Consider the following 10,669-nt stretch of genomic DNA (forward strand, 5'->3'; position numbering starts at 1 on the left):
TGTTAAGCGGTCCGGTTCGATTTAAGTCGTTTAATTAAATGGTCTCAATTTTGAAACCATAATCGAATCGTTTATTAAATGTTTTCACGGTTTCGATTTTAATGGTTCGGTTTGGTTTCGGTAAACGGTTTTTGTTTGATTTTGACACATTATGTACATCTAAGAGTGTTAAATGATCCGGTTTGATTTAAATCGTTTAATTAAATAGTCTCAATTTTGAAACCATAATCGAACCGTTTATTAAATGTTTTCACGGTTTCATTTTTAATGGTTCGATTTGGTTTCGTAACGGTTTTTATTTGATTTCGACACATTTATATACATCTAAGAGTGTTAAACGGTCCAGTTCAATTTAAATCATTTAATTAAATGGTCTCAATGTTGAAACAATAATCGAACCATTTATTAAACAGTTTCGTGGTTTCGGTTTAAACAGGTTTCGTTTGATTTTGGCACATTCATATATGTACAAGAGTGTTAAACGGTCCGGTTCAATTTAAATAGTTTAATTAAATGGACTCAATGTTGAAACCATAACTGGTTCATTTATCAAACGGTTCGATTCGGTATTGGTTAACTTGGAAATTAATATGGTATTTGATCGATATGTACAAGGATCGGCCATATTGGATAAATTTGCCCTTGATCTTCCTTTAAAAAATAGATTTTTGATACGTTTACCCCTTGTCCATATCGTGTCACAGATGCGATATCGGGATATTGTATCGGCAAAGTGCAAAACCAGTACGATACTTTGAACCATGATTTTTTTCTCACTTTGGCTTCAATTTATATGAGATAAGAATGACAAGAGAGAGAAAGAGATTGAGATTGAGATTATTTAATCGGATTTAGATGGAGAGTGGGATGAGTTGAGAGAGAGGGAAAGAGGACAGAGAGAGGGTGGCTGTTAGGGAAAAGTGAAAAAACTTTTCACTTAAAAAATGACCGTTGGATGGAAGTACGAAATGTGTCAATCATCTAGTGTATGTTATTAAATGACAGAAATGCCATTTAATATGTCATTTTACAATATAAGTATTAGTTTTTAATGAAGAAAATGAAATGTCCAAATTATCCTATCCAATTGATACTTAAATGTTTTATTCTTTCTTACTTATCAGTCTTTTCACCTTTTTGTTACATTTGGAAAAGTCGCGCACCGTTGTTACGCTAACAACAACCCCGTTAATTAAAACATTAAAAATGATATAATTTATTTGGTTCCTTATTGGGCTGAAAAATGGGTAATTTGGTTCCGTTTGACGGTTTCAATCATGAAATTAAAACCAAATCGAATCAATGAAAGATAACAGCTTTTGAAACCAAAACCAAATCGATTTAATTCAGTTTGGTTTTAAACAGCCGATTTTGGTTTTGGTTCTACATTGACACGCTTAAATAAGACAAGATGATTAGGAGACAGGTTTCCTAAGGTCTAGAACGAAAGCCCAATAAGGAACCTATTAGAACTAGAACCGCTAGGTAGCGGTGTCAATTGATCGGTTTAGGTCGGTTTCAGTTCGGATTGAGTCAGTTTCAGTATGGGAATAGTGAATCCAAAACCAAACCAATAAGGAAAGTTCGGGTTGTATCGATTTGTTATCAAGGTCGGCTTCGATTTCGGTTCGATTTGGGTACAGTTTAACATACATATTTATACAAAAACTATGGAAAAATCTAATTTTTTAATGGGTTTCGCGGTTGTTATCGTTTCTTGTTGGGGTAGATCAGTTTGATTTCGGTCCAAGTTTTTGAGTTCTTTCGGTTCAGTTTGGTTTCAGGGTTGTAATACCCCAATCCAAAACCTATCCAATAAGACAGCAGTGCAGTTCAGTCCAGGCCATTTTAGTTCGGTTCAGGCCAGTTCACCCGTTTGGTCCCACTTTTTGACACCCCTACCGCCAGAACCTAGCTCGAACTACCAAAACCATTCGAAAAATACCAGAACGAACTGAACCAATCCTTATTGAACTAGTTTGGACTTGTGTATGACATTGAGTATGAGGTTATGAATAGGTGAAATGATTATTCATTTACAAATCAATGGTATGAGATTATGGATAGGGAAATTAAATATTAGGGTCAACACCATTATGGCTCCTTGTGGAGAATGCATAGGGGTTTTCTTCACTGGATTAATATGGTTCAGTTATGTAGCAGTTTTGGATTATTTCCAGTTGAAGATAGAGGTTTTCTTTCACTTAAGTTCTCATGTTGCCGGAGCTGGTAGAGTATCAAGGCGGAACAGAGAGCTTTGCTAGAGTAGAGTGGCTGGTCAACAAGAGGATGAAGGAGACGAAGGGCAAGAGGGCTTAAAAGGCTGGGGTGGGTTGGTGCAACGGTCATGTGGTTTAATGCAATTGGGGGTAAAAGAGTCATTTGCCATTCGAATCTAACAAATCCGTCCAAAAAGTAATTGGTTGTAATTTCAGATAACTCATGGGAGGGTTTTAATTATAAGGCATAATCCAAGGGAGGTATATGTAATTTTTCACTTAAAGTATTTTTACCCAATCTTTCCTCATTACAAATTATGAATGTAAGATTTCATTGTCATAAGCCCGAAACAAACAGATCTAAATCAACATTGAAAAATTGAAATAAATTAAAATCGTATCGTGCCAAAACCAAAATTAAAATGATAAAAAACTGAAGTTCCTTAACGGTTTGTTTTTGAACTCACTCATTCCTAGATTGAAACGACTTCAGCCCGACCGAAACTAGGTCGAAGCGACCATTTGACATCCCTACTGCTAGACCCATTTAACATGCCTAAATTACTTATTTAGGATTAATTATTACATATTAGTTTAAACTTATATAAGAGTTATATTATAATTACAAAGAAAAACTACATGTTATAAGTTTTTTTTTTATTGTTATTAGTTTATTACTACACTAACGAGGATTGAACAAAATCCCTAAAGTCAAGATCTCCATAGGGCATTCAAGAATACAATCAAATAAAAAATAGAAAACAGGGATAGAATCACCAACCTTTTTTCGCATATATGGTGACGATGATCGCAGCGAAAAATAAAGACCAAAGATCTAGGTGTTTCCCCTCTACTCCCAAAGTAACTGGCTTGATGAGAAAACCGAATGCACAGGGATGATGAACACTAAATATCTCCCTCTCTTACAAGAATGCACTTCTCAATAGCAATTGAGAAATAGTAGTGATGGGTAGAGGGGGGATCTAGCTCTTTTTATATAGTAATTCCTATAGAGTCTAACTCATCACAGACTCACAGTCCCAATAAAAATCTATCTGCCTACACTAAAGTCAGTCCATATAGGATTCCTAATATAACTCAATGACCCCCTTAATTAGACCAATAGCATAATTAGCTTGAGTTTTAAGTTATTTAATATTAATCCATAATAGATAATATAGGATTTTATTTTAAATAGAATTCTAACGCACAACTTGCTATAGTATAGGATTTCATACTTTCAATTATTTACATGTTTGGAGATTTATTTATGCACTTAGGAATTTTGTACGTATTTGACTCTTTGGGACTTTGAGCACATAGAACTAATAAGAAACCTACTGCCCATTATTAAACGTAATGGTCTTAAGTTGAAATTGAAACCAAAATAAAACTGGACTGTATAAGCCAAACCGAATCGAATACATTTGGTACAAATTTGGTTTTGAATGTAATATCCCAAATCAGTTCGGTTCTAGCTCTAGTTTAGGAACTTTCGCTTCGAACCGAACCGGATTGAGTTACTAATATGTAATAGTATATATTATTGATATTAGGTTTTTTAATAGTAATACAGTATAATATATTATGGAAGACCGTTCTCTACAAGGGAGCATGGCCCTACGCACGAGGGGACCAATGAGAGGGGACAAAGAGGCATCTTGCGGGGGTGGGATTTCAGCCTTTCACAGGGAATGGGCAGTCATTTCACCTGGCCCCACTATATTTGGGTGTGGGTGGTACACTTCCCCCACAGAGAATTTTTCTCTACATATTATATAATGGGGAAAAGAAAGCTACCTGGCCACATGGCCAACATAGCTCCTACACCTAGACACAGTATCACCCTGGTCTCATGGAAACTACCACCCTACTCCATGGAAAGATGGAAATCCCAATGCGTGTGCATGCGCTCCCATTTATCAGCACACGCTTGTAGGCTTTAAAGGCCCAGATAGCGTTCTGTTGCCCTTATATAATATACTAAAATATTCATAATTGAACCGGGTATAGGAATTAGAACCGAACCATATAACAACTGAATATTAGAACCAATTAAGAACCAAAACTGAACCAAGCCGAGTCGATTCATTTTGTATACAACTTTTAAAAAATGATTCGGTTTTTGGTTCAATTATGGCTCACACCAACACTCTCATTGATTGACAAATACTACATTGCTACGTCTGGTGTGAAAGCATCTTTTTTTAAAGGGAAGAGAATGTAAATCTTTATTGGGCTTAATATATTTTCAGTTTTTTCATAAAAAAAGAAGAAGAACAGGTTCCCCAAACCAAAACGTCCCAACCCAAGACCTATACAAATCGAGCTCTATGTTGGCTACATTTCGGTTGACCAATACGCCCTTATACTCGAGGTTATACAATATGGTGTCCTACATGTACTATATCGATTATTGCCCACATTGATACCGATAGTTTGGGAAAATTACAAGATTGTGTTTATATCAATTTAGCCCATGGTTTTAGTCCACAGTATTAGAATGGGTATCGATCAACCCTGAAATTGATACGGTATCAGATGGGTATCAACATGGATCGATCGTATTAGACAAATTTACCCTTGATTCTCCTTTAAAAATGAGTTTTTTTTTTTACCAATTTATCTCTTGTCCATACCATGTCACCGATTTGATATCTACATGATATCGGGATCGATCACTTACAAAACCTATACGTATTGATCGATGTAGACGATACAATACCTAAGGCTTAATAACACCGATACCTCAAACCATGATTTAACCACCCAATCTTTTGTTTAACTAAAATAATCAAAACAAAAATGAACATTACAAAACTATCCAAATCAGTGTCTTACCCTCTCCTTCAATCTCTTTTAGACGTGTTTGCCCTTAACAGCCTTCTTCCTCAACCGTGTTGATCGCAACCTTTTTTTTTTTTTTTTTTTTTTTACCACGAATGAACAACTTTATTAAAAGAAACTAAGAAAGAAAATATCCTTCTCATCGTAGTACAGGATACAAGAAAAGGGGGAGGGTGAACCCCCCCCCCCCCCCAAAAAAAAAAAAAAAAAAAAAAAACAAAAACAAAAGAAAATCCTAAAGGAGACGAACCCTTAACAAGAAAATGAGCTTTCCCATTGGAAGAACGGGGAATAAAGCAAAACCTAATAAAAACAAAAGAAGGAACTAACAGTAGGAAATCCTCAATTACAGCCTTGGAAACCCAATCAGGAGAGCTTGGGACATTATTACATGCATTAACTAAAATAAACAATCGCTAAAGACTACCACAGACTTCAAACCCAAGGCCTGGGTAAGGACAAGACTCTCCCGCACAACTTCAGCTTCTAGCATGTTGATCGCAACCTGATAAAATGGTTTGACACGTCCAGCTAAGTTCCTCTGCAACTGAATATAGCCTGGTAGAGGATTCTTTGAGCCAACGAGGTGGGAGAGCTAGACAATGGAAGTGGTGGCCACACGGATCATTAATAGGGGACTGACTACTGAGATGAGAGAGAGAGAGAAAGAAAGAGTGTTGGTTAGGTCAGAGTGGCTTTTCCTAGAAAAAATTTTTGCCGCTACCTAGGTTACAGGAATGTTCCTACTACATGGGCTTGCAGCCAAAGAAATGGAATAATTCACTTCCCCATAAGGTTCACAAATACCCTCCTAGATTATAGTATTTTTCAAAATATCATTTATATTCTATTTCTTTGGTAGCAGGAACATTCTTGCAACCCGGGTAGCAGCAAAGTTTCATCCCCGGGTAACTCGGGTTAAGGTGGCGGTGCAAATGATTGTGGCAGCTTTTCAACCCCATTGGCAAGTGCAATGGTTGCTTGAAGAAATATGTGATTTGCGTGATGGGTTTCGCAGGTGTAGCTTTATCCATCATGTTAGGGAGATTATTACTTGTGCTGTTTTTTTGGCTGGGTTTGTGCGACATGTACATGAATTTGATCTTAGTATTAATTGTCTGCTGGAGGTGCTTTTCAATTTAATAAGGAATGATGCTTCTGGTATGACATACTACAGGCTGTAAGCTCTATATTCTACCTATATAAAAGCTCCTTTTAACCCAAAAAAAAAAAAAAGTTTCATCCCTTTTCCCACGTAACGCGCCTATGTTACATATAAAAATAAATAAAGAGAAAATTACTCTGCTGACCTTTCTGACAAATACACAGACCTCCCCTTCCGTTCTGACAAATACAAATGTACCCCCAGATGCTAACGACATTAAAAAAATGAGAAAATTATAAGGACCTACCCTGAGTTTTGCCTTAAATATACGGATTTCCCCTGTGTTTCCAAAATATACAGTCAACCCCATTTGACTAACACTATTAATGGAAAAAAAAAAAAAAAAAACAACCAAACTACGAATTTAATCTTTCACTAAAAGCACACCCTTTCGCTAAAAGCACTCAACTGAGCTTCATTCCTGCAACTTCATCATTTCCAACCGAGCTTCAATCGTACAACTCAACCACGCGGAACTACAAATTATAGCCTCTTACTATTTATTGACTCAAAGTGATGCGTCATAGAATCCCCCAACCAACCAAAAGCTGCCACGTAAACGTACTGGAACTGAATTCGAGGACCGAGCCGAACTATCATGGAACCGAGCCAAACTCAAGGACCAAGCCGACCTTGCCGAACTGAGCCAAGGGACTCCAAATCGAGCACTGAGACCTAGGCCGAGCACTGAGGCCGTGATAGGGCATAAAATCACCTCACCAATTAGAAGCTACCACGTGGCCGACCTGAGGTCACTCCAAGAACCGAACTGAGCTGAGCAGGAAACCGAGCTGACCCGGTCTCCGATAGGTCACCTGACAGAGCTGAGCTCACACAAGTCAGCCGAGGCTGAGGCGAGGTCTGAGCCGAGCTCACACAAATCAGCCGGGGCTGAGGCCAAGCTTTGAGCCGAGCTTGCACAAGTCAGCCATAAACTCCTGACTGAGCATACACAGGACAACCTAGGCCGAGGTGACATCCGAGACCGACCTACCAGGCCGAGCCCTCCACCAAGGTCATCATAATGACCAGCCGGGAATTACAGAGCCACGCCAACACATCCCAAGAATCACGGGATAAGGATCGAGCCACGATCCCAGCGCGATACGGAATCACACTTTACATGGACTCTTACCTTAATAAGAGTCCGACCCCGAAAATGACTCTCCACTTCGCTCTACGCGAGAGAGCCTTCCAAAAGAAGAACTCCTACCATACTAGGACTCTCCCAACCGCCTCACGTCATCCACGCTCTATAAATACCCAGGTGCGTCGGAGATTCCTAGGTCGGAGGCACACCGGCTCTCTTGCGCTCACTCGATTTTTTGCAGGTTCATCCGTGGGCGAACCGGGCACCAGAGGTTTCCACACGCAACAGATTTGGCGCCGTCTGTGGGAACGACATCAGCAAGTCGTTGTCATTTCTACCAACCTCAAGAGTAGCAACAATGGTGCACACGAGATCAGGTCAACATGGCTCAACCTCTCAAGGAGATGAGCTGCAACCTAATAGGCAGGCGAGACAATCGCCACCCCCGGAGACATGGCGGCAAGGGCGGGCAAGAAGACCCCCACGAGGGGAAGGTGCTTCACGCAATGCGGGTACCGCTGTCAATCCCACGCCACCAGTGAACGGGGGCAATGGGGGAAGTGTACTGGACACGGTGGCGGCGGTAGACCAGACTCAGGCCGAGCTGAATGGGCTGAACTTGCAGCCGCCACCACCTTTGCCGGAGAGTTTGGATCCTGAAGGGCTGGCGAATAATCGGCAAGTCATGGATTTGCAATTGCAGATGCTTCAAACTAACGAGATGCTGCGAACCTTCATGACTCAGATGGCTCAGGGTGGGCTGATGGGTCAGCCACTGGTAGCGCCCCGGCTGGCACTCGCGCGTGTCATAGATCAATAGCAGCAAGGTGGTCAACAGAGGGCCGAGCTGAGCCGAGCTGCGTCATCTCATCCCCGGGGCAGAAAAACTCCCCCTCCCCAAGCTAGCAGGGGAAATCGGCCGGACGAGCGAGGACACCGTCGAAGCCCGAGGGCCGCAGAGGACATCGAGCCAGCCGGGTCGACTGCAAGGAGATCGGTCTTTTTTGGGCGACTCGGTGACGGTGAAGGACCGAGGAGACACCAAGATCGGCGTGAAGAGCCCCAAGGGCGATGCGCTACAAGGGAAGAAGAGGATTCTCGCCATAGCCCCTGGTGACGAAGTCCACTTTGCCGGAGAGATGGACGAAGGATCCCACATGAGTCTGACCATAGAGATGACGGGCGCGCGAGGAGAAGTGATGTTGGCCGAGTTGACCATAATGGCTGGCCTCGTCAACACGAGCGAGAGGATCAGGTTGGCCGACCTCATCAGGATGAGCTGGCCGACCAGAACGACCGACTTCAGCAGGAAAAAGCGCAAGACCCCATCCGAGTTGAGGAACAAAATGGTCGAGCTCCAGAATCTGAAATGGAGAAAAAGCTTAGGGAGCTGACCGAGCAAGTTGAAGGGCTTAAGAAACAAGCAACTCCGGATGCCTACTCACTGGTCGGGCATCACCCCTATCTGCCTGAGATCATGACAGCACCGCTTCCAATAGGGTTCAAACCACCTCCCTTTGACCGGTATGATGGGACTACCGACCTGACCGACCACGTCAACTACTTCAACGCAATGATGACCATGTATGGCGGGACTGAGATTGTTTCTTATCGAGCTTTCCCCTCGTCCCTAAAGGGTGCGGTAACTTCTTGGTTCTCATGGCTACCGCCGAACTCTATTACAAGCTTTGCCCAACTTTGTCGTGCCTTCGTCACGCGTTTCCAAAGTAGCATGAAGCATAAGAAGACGATGGTGAACCTCCTCAACGTGAAACAGAGGTCGGACGAGTCGATCCGATCGTATGTCTCCTGGTTCAATAAAGAATCCCTAGATGTTAGAGACCTGGATGAGGCCACAGCTCACACCGCGATGAGCAATGGACTTACACATGAAGACCTGATCAAGGACTTGGCTTGAAAGCCGACCAAAAGTATGGCCGAGCTCCTTGACAGGTGTAACAAGTTTACGAAAATGGAAGACGTTCTCCAAGCATGCAAGGGGAATGAAAACGAGGGAGAGAAGAAAAGGTCAGCGACCGATGACCGAAGGGATGAAAAATGGACCAAGACTGACCGTAGAGCCGAGAGCTCAGACCAGGCTCAGAGTCCCAAGTACACTCCCTTAAACACGTCGCGGAAGGAAATTTTGATGCAAATTCAAGACGACGAGTACATACGCCGACCTCGACCGATGCAAGCCGGGTCATCCCAAAACCCCAACAAGTACTGCCTATTCCACAAGGACGAAGGCCACGACACCGAGGAGTGCTACCAGCTGAAACAAGAAATCGAAGAGCTGATCAGAGCAGGGCACTTGAAGCGATACATCAAGGGGAGCTGAGAAGAACGTGGAAGTCGACGACCCGAACACCGCAATCTAAGGAAGTCCGATCTGAGGTCTGAGAGCCGAAGGACCGAGCGCGATGAGGACAAGGTCCGAGCAGAAAAGAAGGATGACGGATCTGGGCCGAGCAATGAGAAAGGAGCTTCCATATACACCATCCTCGAAGAGCCTCGACATGAATCCACCCGAAAAGCCAAGGCGAATGCTTGATTCATCGAAATCGCGGAGATGCCGAGCAAAAGGCCGAAGGCGACGATCTCCTTCTCTGAGGCCGACCTCGAAGGTATAAGTTTATCTCATGGTGATGCTTTGGTGGTACAGGTAAAAATAGCAAGGAGACCTGTTCAACTCGTATTGATCGATACGGGAGCATCCGTGGATCTTATGTCGCTGGACATGTATCGACAGTTCAGCTTCGGGGATAAGGCGCTCAAACCGGAAGGCACCTCACTCCATGGATTCTCGGGGGCTGTCGCCACGATCAAAGGGTCAATAGACCTCCTGGTCATGTTCGGGCAAGCCATCCAAGTCAAGTTCATGGTGGTACGGTCGGTGGTGGCCTTCAACGCCATACTTGGTCGCCTGTCGCTCACCGCCCTCCAAGCTATCATCTCGCCAATACACTTGAAGATGAAATTTCCCACGGAGAACGGCATCGGAGAAATCCGAGGTGATCAAAAGAGAGCTCAAGAGTGCTACACCACCTTTGTCAAGCAAAACAAAGGAAATGTCCGAGGAATGGCTATGTGCGTTGAGCACCTCCCTAAAGACTAGTAGGATGAGCTCACCAAAAGGCGTGGAAGGCCCGTGGAAGACCTCATCCTGTTCTCCCTTAAGTGACGAAGACCCAACAAAGACGGTACCGAGGCCTTGGAACTTAAAATATTTGAAGAAATTTTTTCAGTAATTTTCTTAAGTATTTTGCTCGGCACAGCTCATGACAAGCATTTATGTATTCGGCTTCAGCCTCGACATTCTTGATTCAATGAAATAAAGTCTTTTCT

The 10,669-nt window shown here is 42.6% G+C and overlaps 2 protein-coding genes across 2 annotated transcripts; both read left to right on the forward strand.

Annotated features, from left to right (window-relative positions):
• Window positions 1-8,690: 8,690 nt before the first annotated feature.
• LOC122659475 lies at window positions 8,691-9,239 on the forward strand. The gene has a single exon (XM_043854582.1). It carries the CDS (start codon window positions 8,691-8,693, stop codon window positions 9,237-9,239), a length of 549 nt encoding a protein of 182 aa, XP_043710517.1.
• Window positions 9,240-9,893: 654 nt separating this feature from the next.
• LOC122659476 lies at window positions 9,894-10,439 on the forward strand. Its single transcript, XM_043854583.1, has one exon. The coding sequence runs from the start codon at window positions 9,894-9,896 to the stop codon at window positions 10,437-10,439; it is 546 nt and encodes a 181-aa protein (XP_043710518.1).
• The last annotated feature ends 230 nt before the right edge of the window (window positions 10,440-10,669 follow it).

This window comes from Telopea speciosissima, chromosome 4 (genome assembly GCF_018873765.1).
Source record: "Telopea speciosissima isolate NSW1024214 ecotype Mountain lineage chromosome 4, Tspe_v1, whole genome shotgun sequence".
Taxonomy (NCBI): domain Eukaryota; kingdom Viridiplantae; phylum Streptophyta; class Magnoliopsida; order Proteales; family Proteaceae; genus Telopea; species Telopea speciosissima.